This window comes from Choloepus didactylus, chromosome 20 (genome assembly GCF_015220235.1).
Source record: "Choloepus didactylus isolate mChoDid1 chromosome 20, mChoDid1.pri, whole genome shotgun sequence".
NCBI lineage: Eukaryota > Metazoa > Chordata > Mammalia > Pilosa > Megalonychidae > Choloepus > Choloepus didactylus.
Window position 1 is genome coordinate 51,830,109 of NC_051326.1, and position 26,213 is coordinate 51,856,321.

A 26,213-nucleotide genomic window follows, 5' to 3' on the forward strand; every position below is an offset into this window, starting at 1 on the left:
TCTGTTCTTTTATGTGTAGGCTTTCAGGTGTCTTTTTCTCCAGTTCCTGGGTGTTTTCTTCTGCCTCTTGAGATCTGCTGTTGTATGTCTCCACTGTATCTTTCATCTCTTGTGTTGTGCCTTTCATTTCCATAGATTCTGCCAGTTGTTTCTTTGAACTTTCAATTTCTACATTATGTATGCCTACTGTTTTCATTTTACACTTCATCTCTTTTACTATGTCTTCCCTAAACTTTTTGAATTGATTTAGCATTAGTTGTTTCAATTTCTGTATCTCAGTTGAAGTGTAAGTTTGTTCCTTTGGCTGGGACATAACTTTGTTTTTCTTAGTGTAGGTTGTAATTTTCTATTGTGTAGGCTTCTGGTTTCCTTGGTTACCCCAATCAGGTTTTCCCAGACTGGAACGGGCTCAGGTCTTGGAAGGAGGGAATAGCATCTGGTTTCCCTGAGGGTATCTTAGAATACTGATATGCCCTGTGAGGCCTCAAGTCACTGCTTTTCTGCCCAGCAGGTGGTGCCTGTCAGCCTGTCACTCCCAAACGGTGTAAGGAGGTGTGGCCCGTGGCTGTTTTCCCCTAGGCTCTGGGGTCTGGTTCTGAATGGAAGGCAGGTAGTAGAGCTTGGCAACAACTTTTTCCTCTTAGGGAAGATACACTCTCTAGGGACAGGTCATTTACTTTTGAACAATTTCTCCGCCTGTGCTATCTCCACCCTTGTCTGGGTCAGAGCACTGGTAACTGAAAATAGCTGAGGCTTTCTCCACTGAGCTGAAAAAGGGATAGAAAGCCACCTTCAGGGCCAGTGCATGGCCACCCTCCTACTCTCCAAGGTCAGTCATCACAAAAAGCCTCTGTCTGCTTGTTGGGGATTCATAGCTTGTATTGAGCACTCCACATTTGTTAATTAAAACCCAAGTTAGAGCTCAGCTGAGCTATATTTTTTTGCTCAGAGAGTGCTGCTCTCTAGCACTGTGAGGCTTTGCAGTTTGGGCCAGGTGGGGAAAGGGCTTCCGGCTTGGATCTGCAGTTTTTACTTACAGATTTTATGCTGCAATCTTGGGCATTCCTCCCAATTCAAGTTGGTGTGTGGTAAGTAGATGATCACATTTGTCCCCCTAAAGTTATTCCAGATTATTTACTAGCTGTTCCTGGTTGTTTATTAGTTGTTCCAGGGGGACAAACTAGCTTCCACTCCTCTCTATGCTGCCATCTTCTTCCTTCTTCTTCCTCTCCTTTTAATGTGTTTTGTTTTTTATTGTCATCCATTCATCTGTTTGACACTAACCTGAATCCATCAGTTGCTTAAATATCTTTCTCCCTCGCCATAGATGAGAAGACTTTGGGTGAATGTGAGGTTATTTTTAGTCACTAAGTTATGAAAAAGACCAAAGTGATGCTCATTTGCCGGAGACTCATGTAGAAGCATTTCTGAATCTCTGCAGTAATTACTGGGGTAAGCCTTAATAAAGAAGAGTTAGAAATGAGATGTGTACATTTGCATGGCTGCTAGACATAAAAGTGACAGGTGGCAGCTTGATGGGAGCTCTGTGGTCTGGTAGAAAGAATGGGCTAGGTTTTGAATTGGATTCAAATCTCAGTTTTTCCATTGATCAACTGTGGAACACTGTGTAAAAACCTTATCTCTCTGAGCCTTGGTTTCTTTATCTGTGCAATGAGAAAAACACTTCCTTCATGGGGTGATTGTGAGAGTTACATAAAGGAACCTGCTCATTAAAGTCATTTGTATACTATCAAAACTGTTTTAAAAACATTTTTTTGTTGTGAAATATATGTACAGAAAAGTGAAAAATTTCAAAATACAGTATCAAAACTTCAAAAATGTTAAATCCACCCCCCCTTTTATATAAAAACCTTAGGGCAGAAGGTACCTGTAAATATGTCACCCTTGTGTCAGACCACCACCCTAATGGATTGGAATCTGGTTTTCAAAGATCTCAAGAAAGGAAATTCAATAGACTTCCTCAGGATCCCTGTCTACTCTTGAGTCTGGAAAATTTTTATTGATGTAATCCTGAGTCCTCTGTGGACAGTAAGCTTCCTTCTTCTTGATCAATGCCCCTCCTGAAACAAAGGCCCACAATCTTTATCCACCTTCCTTCATTGGTTATGCTTTCCCATTAAACAAAATCCTAAACTTTTATATAGATAGGCTTTTGCTGAGTTTTAAACATTTCAAGCTATACTCTCTTTTGTCTTTCAGAAAGTATGCAGACATGGAAAAATACTCAAGAAAAAAGAAAAAAGTGAGTAATTTTTAAAATGAAAATAATGGCAACTGATATTATTGATTGTGGATGTCTTCTGACAATAACAAGAAGACACCATAATATGCTAAGGGACCCAAAATTATAGAACAGAGCTTTTTGGGTACAGTGTTGGTTGCTAGTTTCATAAAAATGTGTAAGATATACTCCCAATGAGACAATAAGACATTAGGTTTATATTTAGAGTTTAGAGTCTAGAAGTGGGAAACACACTGAGGACTTTGTAGGGTGACATAATAAATGCAAAGACAAAACTATATACAAGGTGGTATAAGACATTAAGGAACAAAACTGAATCATGCTTGGCAAGAGTGGGAATGGGCTCCTGATGGGAGTTGGAAGGAGAATATTTCATGTAGATGTTACAGCTTGGGTAAGGCATAGAGGTGAGGAACAGCTTGGTGTGAGTTTCAAGTATTTCCTTCTAGCTATTCCAAAACACATTAAAAACTAAAATGGGATATCTCTATAATGCATAAGAATAACCTCCAGAATGACCTATCGACTCCATCTGAAATCTCTCAGACACTGAAATTTTATTTTGTTTCATTTTTCTTCCCCCTTTTGGTCAAGAAGTCTTTCTCAATCCCATGCTGCCAGGTCCAGGTTCATCCCCAGGAGTCCTGTCCCATGTTGCCAGGGAGATTTACATCCCTGGGATTCATTTCCCACATATGGGGGGGAGCAGTGAGTTCACCTGGCTTAGAAAGAGAGGCCAACATCTGAGCAACAAAAGAGGCTCTCTGGGAGTGACTCTTAGGCACAATTTTAAGTAGGCTTAGCCTCTCCTTTGCAGTAACAAACTTCATAAGATGAAGCTCCAAGATCAACGGCTTGGCCTTCCAAATTGATAGTCCCCAGTGCTTGTGGGAATCAGTAATTCCCCAGGTAAGGAAGTTTAATATTTCCACATTTTCCCCCAGTCCCTCAAGGGGGCTTTGCAAATACATTTTTATTCTCTTCCCAAATTACGCTGGGTTGTATTTAGGCTTCACACTAACCAGTACAAACCAATCAGATTTCACTCCCTATTCAAAGTTCCATGTAATTATTGTGTTTTAATAAACTGACCATACAATTAAATTATATAGTATTATAAAAAATATGGATTTTGCACATAATAAGCATCTCTTCCTTTGGTCTCAGACAGAAGTTGAAGTTTTAAAACACTGTCAATATCATCCTTTACCCTTTAGTCTGATTTATCTTAGTCCTAAGCAAGACCAACTCAGGAATACATGTAACTGCTGTAAGAGCTTACAGTCTAGGAGCCTTTACAGTAAGCCTTCCCCTGATAACCTATGCTCTCAGATTCAATTCTCAGAGATTGCACATTATAGTTAGTCCATATTAGTGAGGCATTATAATGTTTGTTTTTTCATTTCTGGTTTATTTCACTCAACATACTGTCCTCAATGTCCATTCACATAGTTGCATAACTCACAACTTCATTTCTTCTTGTTAGCAGCTCAATATTCCATTGTATGTATGTATATGCCACAGTTCACCATTCTGTTCATCAGTCAACGAACGCTTAGGCCACCTCCATCCACTGCAAATCATGAATAGGCTGCAAATGCCCATTTGTGCCCCTCTTTTCAGTTCTTCCAAATATATACCCAATAACAGGTTGCAGGACCATATGGCAACCCCATGCTTAGCTTCCTGTGGAACCAACACACTGCCCTCCAGATGGGCTGCACCATTCTACTTCCCCACCAATTGTGATTAGGTGCATACCTTTCTTCACATTATCTCCAGCACTTGTATCCCTTTGTTTATTTTTAAACAGTTTTATTCACATACCATAGATTCCCTGCTAAGTAATCAATCAGTGGTTCCCTGTATAATCAATCACATAATTATGCATTCACCACCACCATCTATAGGAGGACATTTCCATTTCTTCCACAAATTAAGAGGAAGAGGCTAGAAAAGAAAAAAAAAAAGGAAGAGAAAGAAAAAAATGACAACTAAAAAGCAAGAAAATAAAAATAAAAATAAAAATAAAATACAGTAAATACTGCCTTCTCGCCTCCATGGTTTCTACTGAGAAATCTGTACTTAGTCTTACTGAGCGTCCCTTGTATGTGATGGCTTGCTTTTCTCTTGCTGCTTTCAGAATCTCTCTTTGTCTTGGACATTTGACAATCTGATTAGTAAGTGCCTTGGAGTAGGTCTATTTGGATCCGTTCTGTTTGGGGTATGCTGTGCTTCTTGGACCTGTAATTTTATGTCTTTCATAAGAGTTGAGAAATTTTCATTGATTATTTCCTCTATTATTCTTTCTACCCCCTTTCCCTTCTCTTCTCCTTCTGGGACACCTATTACACATATATTCATGTGCTTCATGTTGTCATTCAGTTCCCTGAGCTCCTACTCATATTTTTCCATGTTTTCCCTATCAGTTCTTATGTGTGTAGGGTTTTGTATGTCCTGTCCTCTAGTTCAGCATCTCCAAGTCTGCTGTTGTATGGCTCCATTGTGTTTTTCATCTCTTCTGTTGTGCTGTTCATTCCCATAAGTTCTGCCATTTGTTTTTTCAAGCTTACAAATTCTTCCTTATGGTCACACAGTGTCTTCTTTATATCCTTCATCTCTTTTGTCATGTTTTCTCTCAACTTGCTGATTTGATTTATAAGATTTGTTTTAACATCTTTAGTTGTTTCAACTCTTAAATCTCAATTGAGGTGCTAGTTTGTTCCTTTAACTGGGCCATATCTTTGTGTTTCTTGATGTGTGTCACAATTTTTTGCTGGTCTAGGCATGTGATTTTCTTGATTAGTGATTTAATTAAGTCACACCCTGAATGATCAGGGTCCATATCTCCATGGAAATAATTTAATCAAAGGCCTCTTCCACAGTTGATTGAGTCACATCTCCATAGAAACACTCAATCAAAAGATTAATGTCTTCCCTCACAAGATTGCATTAAAGAACATGGCTTTTGGGGGACACGATATATCCAAACCGGCACAGATAGGATGTGGAGAAATAGGAACACTTGTTTATTGCTGGTGGGAATGTAAAATGGTGCAGCAGTTGTGGAAAATATTGTGTGGTTCCTCAGAAAAGCTAAGTAGAGAATTACCATATGAGCCAGCAATCCCACTTCTTGGTATATACACAGAAGAATTGAAAGCAGGGACTCAAACAGATATTTGCACAATGATGTTCATAGCAGCATTATTCACAATTGTCAAAAGGTGGAAGCAACACCAATGTCCATTGACAGATGAATGGATAAAGAAAATGTGGTATGGACATAGAATGGAATTATTCAGCTGTAAAAGGGAATGAAGTTCTGATACATAGACCACATGGAGGAACCTTAAAGACATCATATTGAGTGAAATAAGCCAGACACAAAATGGATGAATATTGTATGCTCTCACTTATATGAAATAATTAGAATATGCTACTATATAGAATTAGAGACTGGAGCACATATTACCAGGGGCAAGGTGGTGGCAGGGAATGGGAAATTAATGCTTAGTTGGTGCAGATTTTCTCCTTGAAGTGATGGAAAAATTTTGGTAATGGATGGTGGTGATGGTAGCACAACATTGTGAATGTAATTAATGCTATAGAATTGCATATTCAAATGTGGTTGAAAGGGGAAATTTTAAGTTGAACATATGTTACCAGAATAAAAATAAAAAAACTATATGACTGTACAACACAGTGAAACCTAATGTAAACTATGACTCTTGTCAATAGTATAATTATAATAATATTATTTCATCAATTGTAACCAAGGCACCACACAAATGCAAAGTGTTAATAATAAGGAAAACTGAATGTGTTTGGGGGGGTTATATGGGAACTATGTACTTTCTGCATGATTTTTCTGTATACCTACAACTTATCTAGTTAAAAAAAATCTTGGGTTTTATTTTGTTCTTTAATCTTCCAGGGATTTAGACTATGGTCTGAGATAAGTTTTAAATTTAAGATTTTTTTTCACATGGAGAGTCAGTCTTCCCAAGCTGTTTATTGAGCTGTTTGTTACTTCCCAAGCTCCATATATGCCAGGCTCTGTTTCAGGGCTGTCTATTTTTCATTGATCTATTCTTTATTCACATGTGAAATGAACAACATTGGTTGAGTTCAGAATTTTCTTAGTTATTGGTGTATCTTTACTATTGCATATAAATTTTAAAATCAATTTATACAGTTTCTTAACGTATGCTTTTGAGATGTTTGGAATTACATTGAATTTTTCAATTTATTTGGAGGACATTTAAGATTTTGATAGTATTTGAATCTTTTCAAACATGAGAAAGATATATCTTTTCATTTTTCCAGTTACCTTTTTATATCCTTCATTAAATATGTAATTTTCTCAATAAAGAGCTTGCACTTTTGGGGGGGCTTATTTATAGATTCTTTATAGTTTCTGTTGGTATTATATATAATATCTTTTATAGATTATCTTTGCTATTGGATTATTCCTGGTGTGAAGCACCGTTTCTGATTTCTTATTTTCAGTATTTTTTTCCTTTTAATCTTGTTCTTTTCCCTTTTGTAGAGAAGTTGTTGGTTTACAGAACAATCCTGCATAAAATAAAGGATTCCCATACACAACCCCATGACTAACACTTTGCATTGGTGTGGAACATTTGTTACAATTGATAATAGCACATTTTAATAATTGTGTTATTAATTAAAGTCTTTCATTTAGCTTAGGGTTCGCTGTTAGTGTAGTGTAGTTCCATGTATTTTTTTTTTTGAAATTTTAATTCTTTTACCATAAATACAATCTAACATTTCCTCTTTTAATCATATTCATATATGTATTTCAGTGCAGTTAATTGCATTCACAAGGTTGTGCTAGCATCACCACCATCCATTACCAAAACACTTCCATTATTATGAATAGAAACCCCGTATATTTAATATATATTTTCTCATTCCCTATCCCCACCCCATCCCCCGATAACCCATATTCTAGATTCTGACTCCATGAGTTTGCTTATTCTAATTGTTTTAAATCAGTGAGAACATACAATGTTTGTCCTTTTGCATCTGGCTTATTTTACTCAATGTGATATCCTCAAAGTTCATCCATGTCACATGTATCAGGACTTCATTCCTTTTATGGTTTAATATTCACTATTATGTATATACCATGTTTTGTTTATCCCTTAATCAGTTTGTGGACACTTGGGATGCTTCCATCTTTTGGCAATTGTGAATTCCACTCTGAACATTGGTGTGCAAATATCTATTTGAGTCTCTGCCTTCAATTATTTTGAGTATATGCCTAGTAATGGGATTGTGGCATCACATGGTACTTCTATACTTAGCTTTCTGAGGAACCCCCGATCTGTGTTCCACAGTGGCTGCACCATTTTATATTCCCATCAGCAATGAATGAGTGTTCCTATTGTATTTTGTTTCTGTTGGGTGCAGTATTCTATACATGTCTGTTAGGTTTAGTTGGTTTAGTGTATTGTTTAAGTACTGTACTTCCTTATTGATCTTCTGACTAGAAATTCTATTCATTATTGAGAGTGATGTGGTAAAATCTCCTACTATTTAATGTAGAACTGTCAATTTCTCCCTTCACATCTGTCAGTATTCACTTCATATTATCTTGGGGGCTCTGCTGTTAGGTGCATATATATTCATAATTGTTACATCTTCCCATTGAATTTTTCCCTTTATCAGTATATAATGACCATCTGTGTCCCTCATAACTGTTTTTGACTTAAAGTCTATTTTTCCAATATTAGAGTTACCCCAGCTCTCTTTTGGTTAATAAAACTTGCATGGTTTATTTTTTCCATCCTCTCACTCTCAACCTACTTGTGTCTTTGACTTTAAGGTGATCAGTGTTCTTCTGGCCCCCAGAGTTTCCAAGTAGTTGTTTCAGACACTTCCTGCCTCTTGACTAGTTGTTTGGTATAAGGTCTGTGTGCTGGAGCTTGGCTATCTTCCGCAGAAGTCCCCTCTGCTCTTTTTTTTTTTTCCTGTGACATTGATTATATCTCTAGGATACACATGGTCACATAGTCCATCTCTTCTTCATATTTCTTTTCATTCCCTTTCTTTTTAAAAACTTATTCCATTAGCCAGGATCTCCAGTACAAAGTGAATAATAGTGGTGATTGTGGGCCTCATTGTTTTGTTTGTTACATTAATTGGCATGCCTGTGATGTTTTACTAATAACTATGAGGAATTTTTTGGGTATATTTTTAGTATATTTGATACATTTTTTTCATATTTTGGTTGCACTTCATTCCATTCTCCAGGTTAAGGAAGTTCTCTTCTGTTCATAATTTGCTAAGTTTTTTCCTTAGTACTAAAGGAAATTATATTTTTCTGCTCTAGTGAGATGATACAGATCAAATATATTTTTTTCTCTTCTTACTCTGTTAATGTGCTAAATTACATAGATTGATTTTCTAATGTTTAATTATCCTTGCATTCCTGGGATACACCTCACTTGATTGTGTAACATAGTTGAAAACAAACTTTGGATTTGTTTTGCCAAATTTTATGTAAAGATATATGCCTTTGTGTTTTAAAGTAAGATTGGCTTGTAACTTTTCTTTTTTATGTTGTTCTTGTGCAGGTTTCGAATCAAGCTTATTTTAATTCAATAAAGAGATATGTTAGAGTGAAATTTTTCTCTTTTTCTAGGCCGTGAAAGCCGTTCCATAGCACAGGCATTATCCTATCCTTTCATTTTTGGTTAAACTCATCTGGAACACTTCTTGGCCTGGTACCTTTTGGGGAGCAGATATGGGAAGGATGTGCTACGAAACATGTCTTATTACACTTAGCTATTTTTTGTTTGTTTGTTTGTTTCCTTCCCTTCAATTGTTCTGAATTAACTGTTGTTATTGTTGTAGTTCCTTAAGCTTACTGATCAGTTTATTTATTTTCAATTTTCTTTTTCTAAGAAATGCATTTTAATATGAAGTATTTGTTAGATGAATGGATAAATGATGATCACTGGGAATACAAAAATGATAGACCTGGTTGCTGACTTAAGGTGGGCTCATTCCTTAATAAACACATGAACTCATTTCATGATAAAAAGCTGTATAAATGTGTCATGTGCATAGGAGAGTGCTCTGTAGGAGAGGCAGTGTCAGCTGAGGAGACTGGCAAACAGAGCTTTTCACAGGATGAGAGTCTCAGGTCATGAAGTGTGAATACATTGCCTGGGTGATTCCAGGTAAGGGGGTAGATGTTCCAGGTGGAGGAAAGAGCCCGTGCAAATGCACAAATGTTTGAGGTAGCTTTTGTTGCATGATTCCAGTCTTAGAGAGTTTTGTCTCTACTGTTTTAAACAATGCTTTCACTTATGGTATAATCAACATTGTGCTAGGCACTGGATTTGGAATGATAACTGCTCTTCAGGATAAATGTTATATAACCTGGAAAAAATCCCATACTTCAGTAGTTTTGGAAGCTTCTGAGCACACAGATAATTGAATAGGTTTGCTGCACTAGTACACTGGTTTTATCATTATATTCTTCTGTAAAGTCTTCATTTTATTATATTGTTGTTTTGAGTTTGGCTCCTTATAGGTAGTTATATAATTTTCTTTTCCATTTATTAAATGTTCACTCTATTTGATCTAAACTTTGAGACATGTTTGTTATGCTATTGTCTGCATTTCTTTCTGTTCTCCTAGAAATCTATCCTTGTACAGTTAATGGGTTTTGATGATGATATTTAACATTTAGGAATCTTAAAATAGGAAGGTCACAATAGCTTAAACTGGAATGCAAATAAAATGTACTGTTTTATAGAAATGAAGTCTACCATTGAAAAATTTCCACAATGTAAATATGACAAAGGCATACAGTAGCATAGCAATGGATATTTTTTTGTTCTGGAAAATGGAAAGTCCTAAAAGAAAACAAAACGCATTGATTTTAACAAAGATTGATGTAAAATCTCCAAATTTGTGGTAAAAATGCCTATCAAAGGTGTTATGCATTATTCATTGTTCCTTGAATAAATGTCCACATGGTATATTTATTTAAGAACTTAGTACTAAAAATATTTTTTGCCTCTTTTAAGGAATGAAGATGTTTCTGAGAATTAAATCTCTCTTTACATAAGATTCCCTTCTCTGGCTTCAGGAAGCTGAATTTTATGTTTAATCACAGAAGCTGTAACATGATTAATATATTTGTTCATTTTCTTGTTTCAGAGTTTCCATTTTTAACTTAATAAGCTTGTTCTATATATTGTCTGAATAAATCACCTCAAAATCTTATTTTGGAAAAGGGGAAGGAAATTAAAAAATAAACACTGGAAAGCTAGGAACATCCTTTAATAGGGATAATGTTCCATGAAATGTGAGGGGCTAATGCAGAAAGAACCTTGGTGGCTGGAGCATTCCAAGGATGTATCAGGCAGTCAAAGTATCAGCTCTCCATGAGATTGGGTACTGGATTTTCTTTTAAATTCACAAGTTTTTTTAATGTACCTCAAGTACAAAGCCAAGACTCCCTCTTGACCCTTCAGTGAACATATCACAAATATAACATAGAGATTTTTGACCTGTGTAATATCAGACTTGAATGGGAGCATTCGCTGACTCATCCAGTGACCCCAAATCCTTTATGAGGTATTTGCACTGTGCTTGTGCTGGAGACACAAAGAAGGGTTGAGCGTTAGTTTCTGCTAGTCTGTTGGGGTAGGTGGACAGGTAAAGAAACATGGCAGACTGATAATAACAGTCTTTATCCAGCTGAACTCTTAGTAAATTGAATCCCATTTACTATTTAAGCCCCGTCCTAGAAGTCACCCTTCATTCCATCAGTATCAACCTCTTCCCAACCCTACAATTCCAGTATATCAGTAATACCTGTTTTATTCTGCTGTTTAGCTTCCAAATCCATTGATATCTCTCCAATACTGCCTAATATATTCAGGAAAAAACACAATAACTGTGGTTGGAAAGCAGGATGCCCAAGGGCATATCACGAGAGAGGAGGCTGGAGAGACAGGCAAGGGTCAGATCACCAGAGGCTGGATATGTCAGCTTAAGAAATTTATATTCATAGTGATTCAAATTTAAGCAAGGGAGTAAAATGAGTAAATTTTACCTTTATTGCCACTGGTGATGGAAAAATACAAATGGACTGAAAATGGAGCAAGAATAGAGGCAGAGAGTTCTGTTCTAGGCAACTGTAATGTTCCTTAGTAAGGGGACAGGGGATGGAGCAGAGTAGTCAGGTTTGAGGGCTGCTGTACATTGCTGATTGTAGGATGAGAGCATTTTCTTCCACATTTTAACATCTCCGGAATGGGGATACATCTGATAATTGATGGGATCGTAAAACAATTATTGGAAGTCATATTGAAGCTATCATTAGCTGTCACGGGTGCACTTGGTGATAGCTCTTCATTTCACTGTCCTTCAGTTCAGCTGTGTGTGTTGTTGGCGCCATACATGTGGAGTTTAACTGTTGTCTACAATGTCCTCAAAGATTTTGCTAAGATTCAGAGTCGAAAAGTTATTATACACACAGAAAACCATAAAAATAGAAGAGCAAGAAGTAAATTTGATGTTGGTGAAGCATATTCTTTATTCCGTATGTTCTTGCAAAGCAACAATCGGCTGTTTTTTGGGACCTAAGAAAGGAAGATACTCACACAAAGTTGAACACGTTTGCTTCTGTAAGCTGCTGCTGTGTAAAAAGTCATTCCCAAACCTAGTGGCTTAAAGCAATTTTGATTTATTATTTCTCAAAATTCTTTGGGTCACTTATGCAGCTGCATTCAGCTGGAAAGTCAGTTGGCCTGGAAGATCAAAGCTGGCGTCACTAGCACCTCTGGCAGTTGGTGTTTGCTCTCAGCTGGGGCACTCTGTTCCCCTCACATGGTCTCTCATCTTCCAGTAGAATGAGCTGGCATCTTCCATGGCAGTCTCAAGACAGCATCCAAAATGGTGAAAATGAAGGTTGCAAGGCCTCTTGAGCTTAGCCTCTGAAGCTGCACAGCATTAACTTCTGCCACATTCTGTGGTTAAAACATAGGGCCATCCCAGTTTCAAGGAATTGGAGAAATAGACTCGATGTCAATGGAGGAGCACAGCAAACTTACATTACAAAAGGGTCTGAATACTAGAATGGGAAGAATTTTTAGTCATTAAGCAATCTATCATATTTGTTTGCATTTTGTTACTATGTGCAAAAGGGTCGCCTCCTTCATTCCAGAGAAGAAAGCACCAGCATCAAAATCTTCAGATAAGATATTGGCAGCTTGGAAGATAATGGTAGAGATGATAATGAAGCCATCTTTCCATACTGGATGGAAAGACACAGACATTTTGACTCTGAGTTAAAAAGTGGTTCAGATGTGGAGAGAGGGATATGCCTAAACACTGTTGGTGGGGAAGTAGAATGGTGCAGCCCCTCTGGAGGACACTGTGGGGGTTCCACTGGAGGCTACATGATCCTGCAACCCCATTATTTGATATATACTTGGAAGAACTGAAAGCAGGGATAGGAATAGGCATTTGCACACTGGTGCTTATGGCGGTATTCACGATTTGCAATGGATGGAGGTGGGCTAAAGGTTCATCCTCGGGTGAATGGAATCATGAACTGTGGTGTACACAGACAAGGGAATGAACATTGAGCAGTTGCAAGAAGGAATGAAGCTGTGAGGCATGCAGCTGGGTAAATGAACCTTGAGGACATTACATTGAATGAAATAAGCCAGAAGCGAAAGGACAAATATTGTAAGGCTTCACTGATACAAACTAACTATAATGAGCAAATGCTGAGAAATGAATTTGAGAGCATAGGTTATTGGGATAGAACATAGAGATTGGGCAATCAACTTATTGTGAAGGTTTCTAGATTGTAAGCTCTTACAGAAGTCACATCTATTCCTGTGTTTCGACTATTATTTAAGAGATATTTATTTGGTATAAAATTTGTACTTCCTGTAGCACACTAATTTAACCTTGTGGTCAATTTATTTAAACAACATGATTACATGGAGCCTAGAATAGGGAATGAGATTTTGTTATTCTGTACAGGTTAATGTAATACCCTGATACATTCCAGAGTGTTTTGGGCAGAAAATAAAAAAGTATTTGCAAAGTCCCTTGAGGGACAGGGGAAAAATGTGGAAATATTAAACTTCCCTACCTGGGGAATTCCTGATATTCTCACAAGCATTAGAGACTCCCAAATTAATAAGTCAAGCCCTCGGTCTTGGGGTTTGCCCTTATGAAACTTACTCCTGCAAAGGAGAAGTTAAGCCTACTTATAATTATGCCTAAGAGTTAACTCCAGAGAACCTCTTTTGTTGCTCTCTCTCTTAGCCATCTCTGCAAATAAACTCACTGCCCTTCTCCCTATGTGGGACATGACTACCAGTGGTGTAAGTCTCCCTGGTAATGTGGAACATGACTCCCAGGGATAAGCCTGGCCCTGGCATCATGGGATTGAGAAAGGGGTTAAAGAAATGAAACAAAATAAAGCTTCAGTGGCTGAGAGATTGCAAATAGAGTCAAGAGGTCATTCTGGAGGTTATTCTTATGCATTATGTAGATATTCCTTTTTAGTGTCTAATGTTTTAGAGCAGCTAGAAGGAAATACCTGACTCTGTTGAAGCATAATCCAGGAGACTTGATTCTTGATGATTATATAACTATATAGCTTATATTGAGTAACCTTGTGATTGTGAAAACCTTGTGACTGACACTCCCTTTATCCAGTGTATGGGCAGATGAGTAATAAAATAAAGTCAAAAAATACATATAAATAATAGGGGAGGATATGGGGTATGGGATGTTTTGGGTGTTCTGTTTTATTTTTATTTTTTTTCCTTTATTTTGGAATAATGAAAATGTTATAAAATTGTGGCGATAAATCCACAACTATATGATGACACTGTGAGCCATTGATTGCATACTTTGGTTGGATTATATGGTGTGTGAATATATCTCAATAAAACTGCATTTTAAAAAAAGTGGTTCAGAAGAGTCAGACTCTGAATGTGAAAATCTTTTGGAAATATTCAAGCTTTTATTTGTTATGTTTTCTTTTCTTCTTTATATGAGTGTGGTATGTGATAAAAATCTGTGTCTAAATAGTTCTAAAAGGGCTTTTTCAGTAAGTAGAAAATAGAAATTCTAGATAATAAGAAAGCATTGTATCATGATTCAAATGCCAGCTTGATTTCTTTTTAGTGGTACGTAAAATAACCATGTGTCTTATGATTAATGGCATTTTGATTGGATGAATTGGGCAGAAATATGGACATATCTAACATGACTATAAAATATGAGCAAGAGAAGTCAAAGATGACTCCAGTTTTCCAGGGAGGGTAGGTGGGAGGGTGGTAGTGGCAGAACCTGAGATCAGGGTTACAGAAGAAGGGAGCAGGTTTTTGGTGTGTGTGTATGTGTGAGAAGTTGCTTTGCTCTTGATTGTCACATTCAGCAAAGGAGAGTAAAGAGGACAGATGAGAGATGATTGAGGTGGCTTGAAGCTATATACCCCAGAAAAACATGTTCCTATGGGTGAGCCTGTTGTAAACAGGACCCTCTGATGAAGTTACTTCAGTTAAGGTGTGTCCCAACTGAATCAGGATGGGGGCTTTATAGAGTAGGTCACAGAAGAGAGAAGCCACGAGAAGCAGCCAGAAGCTGGAAGTCAACGGAACCCAGAAGAGAAAGGAGAAGATGCCATCATGTGCTTTGTCATATGACAGAAAAGCCAAGGAGCCCCAAAGATTGCTGACCAGCCAGAAGGTTGGGAAGAAGCAAGCCTTCTAGCCTCTGAAACCATGAGCCAATAAATTCCTGTTGTTAAGTCATGCCAATGTATGGTAAATGTTTTAGCAGCTAGGAAACTAAAACAATGATATTCACGTATAAAAAATACTTTCGATGTTAAACAGAATTCCTTATAGTATATAACAAGATAATTCTGTTCCCATACTTATCTGGAATTATCACTGTGGATTCTTTAATGAAGAAAATAGTTAACCTCCTATGGATCTACTTGGAGGCCTATGAAGAAGATAGAATCTTTTCTGCATATTGTGAGAACATTTTTTTTCCTTAGTATACTAATTACCACCATCAAGATAAAGCCTTATTGCTTTAAGAACAGGGATTCTCGAGTCAGACTCCTTCTTTCGGAATCGTGGCTATATTTAATGACTATGACTTGAGTATGTTGCTTAATCTCTCTGTGTCTCAGTGAATGAAAGTTGGTTCTGCTACCCCTCTTACCTCCTATTTTTCTTTTCCTGAATCTCTGTCATGAAACTTATTCTTAAGGACATGAAGTTCTAATTTAAGCTTTTATAGGTACCCTGACCAGGGTATTTAAACATTTAGGAGCAGAGTTGTTTCCTTTTTTACATCTAGATTTCCACTTTGAATGAAATGAAAGACTTTATTTTGCATTAGCAGAAGTACTTTAAAATACACTTTAAAAAATACCCATCTCTTACGAAAATGGCCGTAAAAAATCATAATGCATTTTTACTGATTAGCACATTTGAAATGTACTTCAAAAGCAGCCTGAATTATTTGATTGGTTTAGTTCACTCATTGCTTGATTCAAATATTCCATCATTGTAAAATATATCATGAGTCTGTAAATGTCCCATATGACAGAATTAATTTGAGCTCTTACTTTTTTAGTTCAATGAAAGTGAGTGAATGAAGCTACTGTTATTGTGTGCTATATAAAATTCAGTTGTGCAGCAACTGCATTTACTGTGATTTTAGTATCTATTACCTTCCAAAGAAGTAAGGCTTATTTAATAAATTTCGCACATGAAAATGAATATTTCATGGTACAAGCCTCTGTATAAAAATCAGTAAATAGTTAATTAGCATTGTATTTATATCACATCCTCAATCAGAGCATAAATATTACATACTTTTTCTCCTCTTTGAGTCATAGAGCTCAAATATTGGCAGTGAAAAATAATGAAAAGGAGATAAAGCAATGATATATTAAATGTGTTTGTGTATGAAAACAGTTGTAGAGACATCTGCAGAATGAGACTGAGATTCATACTCTAATAACCTAGTCTAAAACATAAAGTTCAATGTGAAATAAGTGCTTCAGGATTGACATTTGCAGGCTAATAATGTCAAGGCCTTAGCAATATCTCAGAACAATCAAGGCAGCATTCATTGTCATCTTTTAGCAGCCTGAAGATGCAACAGTCAGGTTCAAATGTTAGCAAATTTTCCCACTTTAATAAATGTTCGAAGCAGAGGCTGGTTCATTGATTTGACCCATTTTGGAACCAGGAGATTCACCCAGGGAACCAGTGAAATGCCTTTTGCCTGTCAGCATTAGTCAATTTGTACCTGAGGATGGATTGACTCTGAAACAGGTTTTATGCATTGCTTCAATTAGACAAACTGTCTAATTCATCCCAAATTACCCTTGGGGAAGCTGGCTTTCATGTACTTGTGCTAGATAATCTGTTACAATAGCAATTAAAATATAGCTAGATTGATTGAAATAGGCTCTGGAGAAAAATAATAGTTCTTAAAGTACTCCAGATAAATAAACTGAACATTCCTTAGGTTAATTTTCTGAAAATGTTTTTAATAGGAAGAAAGATTAATTGAAATTGAAGAGAAGAACCTGTCTCCTTTGTAAATAGAGCTCAAATTCATTTCAGAGGGGCTTGAGACTCAGGGACAGAGAGAAACAAGGATCAAAGGCGTGATGCTCATAACAGTTTCCTCGTGAAGGCAGTGGATTCTGTTTTCCTGCCTAATCTGATGTTTACCTGGAACTGTCGCAAATTCATGGTTTCTCTGACAACAATGAGAAGATATCCAGGGTGTCTGCTTTATGGCAAGCAGCGTGCCTAGCACAGGGCATATAAAGATGAGACTTTCAGGTCAGAGGGACAATTGATAAATAAGTAGAGAAAGGCAAAGCAGGGTGATAGTGGAGCTATTTGTAAAGCGGTCTGAGAGCACAGAGGAGGGATTTCTGCTTGTTGGGGGAGGGAAGAGTGTGGCAACAAGACGACATTTGATTTGGGTCTTGAAGGATCTATAGGAGAGTTGGCCAGGAGGGGAGGTGGCTACTCTGGAGAAATGCAGAGTCATGGGAAGGTGGAAGAGCATGGCATGTCATGGGACAGCAATGCACGTAGTGAGGCTGCCCACGAAAGAGAGACTGGCTGGAACGCAGGCTCAGCCAGACTTTGATGGCCTGTGTCTGCTGGAAGTTGTGCTAGGGTTTGGACTTCAGCCCAGAGGCAAATCTTGAGGGCCTGCAAAATGGACACATTATGGTATTTAGTCATGCTCCATATACTGTCTGCTCATTTGTCCAAGAGAGCTACACATTCTGTCTTACCTGGACCACTGACAGTCTCCAGGTGGGAAATCTGCTGTACATATCTCTACATTAAAATCTTATCCAATCTATTTATTTACAGATGTTTATTTCTAGCATTTTATTGAGCACTTGCCATGGGCCAGACACTGTTGTAAAATCTTTACATGTAAGAAATTATTTAATATTCACCACAATCCTAAGAAAGTAGTAGGTACTATTATCAATCTCATTTTACTTTTGCAGCAACTGGGACATGACAAGGTTAAATAACTTGCTCAAGTCACATAACTTGTGAGTGGTAGAGTTCAGATGAAAACGCAATAGATGCTGTGGGACAGTCAAAGTCATACCAGTTTTTTCTAAAATGCAAATGTGATTGTATCTATTGCTCTTCTGTTTAAAACTTATCATCTATGATAAGTTCTAGAATCCTTGCTTAATATAGCTAGGCCTTTCATTATTTATCTCCAGTCCAGTCTTGCAGTTGATGCTGTAACCATTCTGTACTTTGTTTTCATGTGCTCGAACTATCTTGTTTATGCTCTTTCTTCCTGAAATACAATGCCCACCCAGTAAACACTTACAGACTGCAAGCATGGCATTCTTTGGAGAGCCATTTTTGATGTCTCAGACCTCTAAAATATCCAACCCAGATTTTAGAATCCACATTTCCTCGTTTGTGGTATATATATAGAAACTGAGCATATTGCTTCTTGGTTTACATGTCTGCTTTCCACTGGGCAGTGAGCTCCCAGGAGGTAGGAGTCATGCCTTTTCATTCATGTATTTACAGTGCTGAGCACATAGTAGACACTCAATAAATGGCTATCGAGTGAGTGAATATATTTACCCAGTGGAACTGCTTGGTAAATGCTGATGGACTTTATTGCTCAGATATTAGAAAAGTTGCATAACTTTTGAATCCAGCTCTAAAGCAACCTTTGGGGATGTTTAGTCTATTAACACAATAGTTTACTAGAACACACGTGCCTCTGGGTAACTAAATTAGAATTTTATTTTCAGAGAAGATAGGGACTTGATCAGTTATTGTCATTCACTTTTATTATAAGCAACGAGGAAGATTTATCTACTGCTCTCCTCTGCCTCAAATATTTGTGAAATGCTTTGAGACTCCATGTTGAAAAAGCAGAGCACTCTAAATAGAGCAAAAAAAAAAAAAAAAGTAAAAATCAAGAAAAATAAAAAATAAGTATGATGCTGGGATTGTATGTGATTGATTTAATTTGTAAGGTCTTAAATGTAGGTTAGGTTACATTTTCCCTTTTTAAATGGAACCATGTGACTATTTTGTTGCTTTCCTTCTGTGAGTTTTCCAAGACGTATTGTAATTTGAACTGTTTAAAAAGTTGAGATCTACCACTTAAACAGTGGGATTCCTTTACAGGTATTGCTATAAAGATTGATTAGGGCAAAATTCTTACATGGATACAAAATCTAGGGGTGGGGGGATCTGCCGAGGAGCAGGAAATTTGCATGTCCTACAGATTGCTCATTAGTTGCAAGGGACAAAAAGTACTGTACATTGGAGAAGCTGGAAACACCTTGACTTCCTGATCAAAATCAACATTGCTAAGAAAGGAGGTACAGACATTGTGTGCCTCCAGATGTGATATCTGGCCAGGTTATGTGGAATTCCAGCCAGGGATGCAAAATTGTTATCTAGTCACGAGGACAAAAGCCAAATTCAGGAATTAAAAAAAAAAATTTTTTTTTGAGGTTTCTAGTAAATGCCAGTCACTGCTGAAGGTACTAGGGATACACCAGTGAAAAAAACACATAAGAACCTTCCCTCCAAATGTAGATGGAAGTAATTAAGGGTTCAAGGATGCATGATGTATATAGCCTACTTTAAACATATAGATAGACAGAATGATACAGCAAAATGTGGCAAATACTAAAAGTGGTGGATCTGGGTATCTAAGGTGGGGTATATGTTGGAGTTCTCTGTATGGGTTTTGTAGTATTATTATTTTTTAATCATACTTTTTATTGTAGAATATAACATATATACATAGAAGGGATAACTTTTCCAAGTGCAATTTAACAAGTAGTTTGAGAGCCAATTTCAAGGAATGTTATGGGTTTCAGTTCCACAGTTTCAGTTATTTCCTTAATGTGAAGTATAAAATATACAAAGAGGTAATATCTTTCAAAAGTATGATTTAAAAAGTGGTTATATAGGAAATTTCCAAAAATGTTATGAGTTATTTCCTTATTGTGAAATGTAACATATATACAAAAGGGTATAGTTTTCAAATTACAACTGAACAAGTAGCTATAAAACAAATTTCAAAGGATGCTGTGGGTTACAGTTCCACCATTTCAATTCTTTCCTTCTGGCTATTCTAATAGCCTAGCAACTAAGAAAAAGAAAATTATTTAGGGATTCAGTATTCATAATCCTTTGATAAATTCCGTCTTGTCTGTTGCTACCTCTTCCTCTAGTTTAATCACTTTCCCAATCTTTAGGGATGTCTAGGCAGTGACCACCTGAACTTGTTTGTGTTGAAAAGGGGTGTTGACATTATGGGAAAAGTGGATGCATCTGGTTGATGTTCTTGAAGAGGATGTTGCTTCTGGGTTTTGGGACTTAGCTGACATAGGAGCACTCTGAAGGATTTAAGTTTCTGAAGAATAAACTTAGTGAGTGAAACTTTTATAGAGTCTCAGATAGGAATCTGGGTATTCTTTAAGGTTTTCGGGACTACTGTTGACTTGGTTTTATCATACTGTGGTCATTTGGCATATCTAGGTGAAGCTTGCTTAGGAGTAACCTCCAGGACAGCCTCCTGACTCTATTTGAATTAGCCACTGAAACCTTGTTTTGTTGCCTTTCTTTTCCCCCTTTTGGTCAAAAAGACATTCTCAATCCCTCGGTGTCAGGGTCAGGCTCATTCCTGTAATCCATGTCCCATGTCACTGGGAAGTCTCATTCATCTGGGACGTCCTATCCCATGTCAGGAGGAGGGTGATGAATTTATTTGCAGAGTTAGGCTTAGAGAAAGTCCACATCTGAGCAACAAAAGAGGTTCTTTGGCGGTGACTCCTAGGCATGATTGTAGGTGGGCCAGGCCTGCATTTTTTCAAAAATGCCATTGTTATAAAAGACAAAGAAAATCTGAAGAACTGTTCCACCTTAAAGGGGACTAAAGAGACAGGACATCTCAATGCAATGGGTGACCCTGGACTGGATTTTCACCCCAGGGGAAAATGCTGTGAAGTATATTATTGAGACAGTTGACAGCATTTGAATATGATGGCAGATTAGATACAAGTATTATTTCAAGATTAATTTCCTGAATTTGGTAGCTGTCCTATGATTGTGTCAGAGACTACCTCTGCCAGGAAACACACCCAAAAGTATTAAATGGAGGTATGCTTTAGTGTGAAGTACTAAAGTGCTAAGAGGCAAAAGTGCATGATATGTGCAACCTACTCTTAAATAGTTCAGGAAAAATAGATAAGAATATGTATCTAATACATATTAAAAGAGTTCCTTGACCAGCAGAAATGATCCCTGTTAAGCTTCATTGTTCCTTGTCTGAAGAATGTCCAATCTTCAGCTCTTCTTTTCCTGCTTCTTCCACATCTTCCTCTTTACTTTATTAGATCAGGAAAGATTCATTGAGCCAACACACGTGTTGTGAGCCTACTGCATGTTTAGCACTGGGAAAGGCCTGTATCTGGGACTGATATGATGAGGTATTATCAGAACGTATCGAGGGGCCCTGGAGGTGCCTTGAGCTGGTTTTTGATGAATGAGCCATGGTGGGTTAGGAAGAAGGGGAGGGAGGGAATTTAGGGAGTTTGGACGGCGGTGGGCTGCTGGTAGAAGAGCAGGGAGCTGGCACGCCTGCAGTGAAGGGTGTGTGTGAGAGTGGGGTGGGACATGGGGCTGGGAAGATGGGTAGGGTTTATTTAGCTAGCAAAGGCCTCTGTGCTAAGCTGAGGCATTTGAATATCAGCCTAAAGTTGTGAAAACTCCTTGAAGTGTCTGAAGGTGAGCAGCGATCTGATTTGTACTGTTGCCATTCACTTATTTATTCAACACATGTTTATTAAGCACCTACTGTATGCCAGGCCTTGTTCTAAGCTCTGGGAATTCATTAAGGGACAAACAAACATATAGACAAACATCCCTGCCCTCGTGGGGATTCTAATGTCCTAATGGTAAAAGCTAAACAATAGACATTGTAAATAAATGATCCATCAATTACATAGAATGTGAGGGGAATTGGGAGCGATCAGGGCAGTTCTCCCTAAAAAGGAGCTGTTGAGTCAAGACTGGACAAGAAACGAAATGGTGCTGCTATTAAAATTCACCGGGTTTCATGAAAAGAAGGTGTGCATTTTTTAAAACTTGCGTTTTCATCATGTGCTTAGGTAAGGGCGTAAAATTAAAAAATAAAATTGGTCTGAATGGCGTTATGCCCACTTTTCAATCTGCCCTCCTCCTGCCTCTTCTGGCCATCAATTAAAAAGTAAACAGTTGAGTAGCTTCTAGTAGAAATATTCATGAGGGAGAGAGTCCACACGCACGTCAAAAACACGCCGAGTTAATGTGAGAGTGTATCCACTGCCTGCTTTTGTACAACCCAACTATGCTTTTCATTGTATAGGAAAGTTAATTTTTATTTAACTAATGTCATTGAGGGATTGTCCGTCCAGGATGTGCTGGGTGCTTTCACATATGCTGTATTGCAACAAATAAGAATCAACTAGATTTTCAGAATTCCACTCCCCATGCCAGCTCCCTCCAAATTACAAGTAACCACATACCACTTTTTGAATCTAAAACCAATTCTGCCAAATTCTTGTTTCCTGTACTTATGAAAATGATTCCAGCTTGTAGGAAGACTCCTTAAAATAGAAAGATTTTCTTGGTTTCTTTATTAAGGTTGAAGGGCTATTTTCACACTTAAATTTCCACCAGGAAAGAAATTAGTGGTTTTCATCAGACACAGTATCTTTACAGTATAAGCTACGTGTTTTTAGTTTGACGTTTTCTTAAGTGACATAGAGACCTTGAAAGAAATGTCTATTTATATCCTTTTGCCAGTATTCATTTCCAAATAATTCTAAAAGGGCAAAATAAAAAAGGCAGCTTGTAATATAGAGATAGTTTATGGAATAGAACTGGGAGGGTAGGAATTATGTCATCTCCACACTGTGATCTGGTTATGCTTTGTTATTGCTGTTTATAGCTTTTTTTTTTAAAAAAAATCTGAGCTTCTCTTTCTTGTAACCCAAAGCAAACCTGCCACATGTTGAATTTTTATCAAAAAATACTCATCCTCCTCAGAGGCTCCAGCAGGAATAATTTTGCTATTTTTGTTGAGATAGCAATTTTTATTAGGCTTGAAAGAGTGTCTCTAAAAAGCCAGAGAGACTGCCTTTAACTTGCTTATTCCCCTAATGCAATCCTGTAATTTTGTCAGGTATTCGATGGCCACCTGCAGTTGGGAAGTGAATTGACCTTCCCTTCTCTGATGATGCACCGCTCCTCGATGTCCCCGGGAGGGAGGCAGCGAAAGAATTATTACTGCCACTTTGCAGAAGGGGAATGGAAAGAACAGGGTGGTGCAGACTGTGTTAGGAGTGAAGCTTCTGAGGTCTCCAAATTCCATTCCCTTGTTGAACCTAAGGAAGCTTGTCCTGGCCCGGATAATACTCAGGATAACTGATGAGCCTCATGGTGTGCCACTGTTCCTGATATGGCTTTCTGATTCTTAACTTTCTGCTCTAGGAGAATGTCAAAGGCAAAGAACCTCCTAAGAATGAAGATGTGACACCTCAAGCACAGGATTCTGTTTATTACGCCAAAGGACGAAAGAAAGTTCCTCTGGTGGAAACTTTAACGCCAAGTGGTGCAGGTAAGGTGAAGTTTCCCTTGGCCATTGGCAACTAAAAAATGCGACCCTGTTAAGAATGCATTTTTTTTCAGGTAAATTTTATTTTGCAGAAACATTTCTTGACTTGTAGCCATCTTATTTTTCATACCAATGTTCAACTCTTAGGGCACTGGTAGGGAGAGCAGAAAAAACAAATTGCAATGCTAATGACAATGGGATTCTCTAAATAGGAAGCCCTCCAAGATAAATAGAGTATTTAAAATTAATGCTATAGTCCATGTGTACGTCAGGGCTGAATATATTTTCCCTAAAGGAACAATGACACAGAAAACAACTATCAATCAATCGTTTGAGAGAAACATAAAAATAAAAGCTGCCTGGCATGGTTAGGTTTACTCTTTGAGTATGACAGACATTTAAAAGATTAAACCTCAGAATTTATTTTAAAATGAGATAATTTCCAATACACAACTACCACTGCTGCTGCTGCTTTTCCTAACTTTGAGTAAGCTTTTACTGGGCTCTGAATGAGGCACTTTTCACATCTTATCTCATTACTATGTGTAACAGATATTTAATAAGATAATTCAAGTCCTGTGACTGGTTATAGGGAGTAAAGAGTGGAGAAGGAGAGGCTTTTCTTTACTTCTCTGCAGCATCTAAATTTTTTGAGAAGCCTTTCTTCTCATAACTTTCTTCTCCCTTGGCTTCCATTACCACATGAACAACTCAGCTTTTCTCCTCATTGTTCTCTGATCATTTCTTAGCTTTCTGTACCATTTTTTTTTTTTCTTTACTTCTAGGCTACAAATTTGAACATTTCCTTGAAGTTTTGCTCTTGGTCGTTTTGCCCTCTGACCCCTTCCAATTCCATGAATGAAGACATTGACCAACTGTGTATTAGGCACTGGGATAGGCATAAGACATATTCTATCCCTCCATGGAGCTCACCCTCTGGCAGGCGAGGAGGATGAATAAGCAAATACATTGCACTGTCATCATAATATAACAGAATATAACTATATACGTTTAACTATATATATAACAACCTAATAGTGGTCAGATTGGGTCTCAAAACAAAGCCACTGTAACCTATATCTACCTGAAGTATTATGATACAGCAATAGTAATAGAAAATTTAATCACTGTATATTAAGTCTTTCCTTTGGGAAAATATATTCTACACAAGCAGCGTGGGCTGCCCGGCACATGTTGGACCTTCCTTCTCTTTTGGACTAACACGTTGTGAAAGATGGAATGTGAACTTGGGAGTCCCAATTCTGGTTATGACTCTCATGGAACACCTAACTATGGATAAATTCTTTATCTATAAAATAGGCATAAGTATGTTCAAAGATGGGGTATTAAATATGAAATGTGTAGATAGTGCCTGGAATATAATAGGCCCTTGAATGTTACATCCTTTCCCTTTTGTCTCACCTCTAACTCTTCCTCCGTGAGAATGGAAACTCATCCAGCTCCACTGGTGATGGTTCTTCTGAAGGGAGGGGTTGGGAAGGGAGGGGAAGAACATGGATGTACTAGGTGAGGGGTAGGGCAGGTCCAGTATTCTGGAAGGGGAGAAAGAATGGAGTTGCAATTGATGTTTCCCATCTTGGAGGGACTGCTGTGTGTGCAGGGCCTCCTGTCCTTATTACTCCCAGCAGGGGTTGCTTGTCAATCCTGGTTCTGGTTCAGCTCATTTATTGCCACATTTATATCCTGTTGGTTGCTCAAGGAACTGGCTTGCCTGCTTCTTTTTTTTCCTGCAGTCACCTATTGCTTCTGACCAGGGTGAGGATATAGCTTTCAAGAACTTTGGAATTTTATAAGCCTTTAATGCATGCAATTGTAATGATAATTAAAACAATTCTTATTTCTCCATTAAGGTAAAGTGCCTCAGAAGGCACAACTTTAACACCTAGTTTGTTTTTGAACCTAGTTTGTTCAAGCCATCTTAAACATATGAAATAATAAAATTTCACTTCCTTAAAATGTGTTCTGTGATTTAGATGTCTGATCATCTGGTGGGTTGCTTTCTATTTATTTCTAATTCAATTGATTGGACACATTACTGTTAAACATTTAAGGTATTTCAGCTCTTGGCCTAGGTTCCAGGGTCTGTGGAAGTTTGCAAACAGACACATGCATCGTAAAGGCAGAAACTGAGGCCCACTGAGCTGAGTAACTCTACAGAAGCAAGAAAACGAGAATGAGAACATAAATTACTGACGAGATTGCCTTCTTGATGATACAGGAAGCTAAGAGTTTTGCTCAGTCTTGTCATAACTTTGAGTTCAGTTAGAAAATGTACAGTTCACTCCAATTGGTTTTAAAAGCCTGTCCACTTTCTCCCCCTCAGAAGGTGATGTGTATAAAGCACGGACTCCTAACACAGAAACCCAAGTGGCACCAGAAGTAAAAGAGGACCAAGATGTGAAAGTGGACGTGCCTATCGATCAGGTACTGTTCACATTTTGGGATATCGGGTGAATTGGGACTGCTATTCTCAGCTGCCTTGTTTAGGTTGACTCAGTGTCTGGGAATACCAAGCACTGGTGGACCCCTCACTCGCAGGCCCAAATTCTGCTTGATCAGCTCCTGCCTGCATTCTCAGTCTCATCCTCAGTCTCCTCTCCCTGCAAGTTCTCCCTGGCCTGACAGTTCCTAAAACATTATACATCCTTTCCAGTTAGCCACTATTCATCTTTCAGATCCTATGTCAAGCATTTTT

General features: G+C 37.7%; 1 protein-coding gene across 1 annotated transcript in view; it reads left to right on the top strand.

Annotated features, from left to right (window-relative positions):
- DCDC2C (doublecortin domain containing 2C) overlaps positions 1 to 26,213 on the top strand; it is a 143,027-nt gene that overhangs the window by 102,336 nt on the left and 14,478 nt on the right. The window contains exons 6-8 of the mRNA XM_037812796.1: positions 2,221 to 2,263; positions 23,374 to 23,500; positions 25,842 to 25,942. Of these exons, the coding sequence (XP_037668724.1) occupies positions 2,221 to 2,263; positions 23,374 to 23,500; positions 25,842 to 25,942 (271 nt within the window). The remainder of the gene's footprint in view (positions 1 to 2,220; positions 2,264 to 23,373; positions 23,501 to 25,841; positions 25,943 to 26,213) is intronic.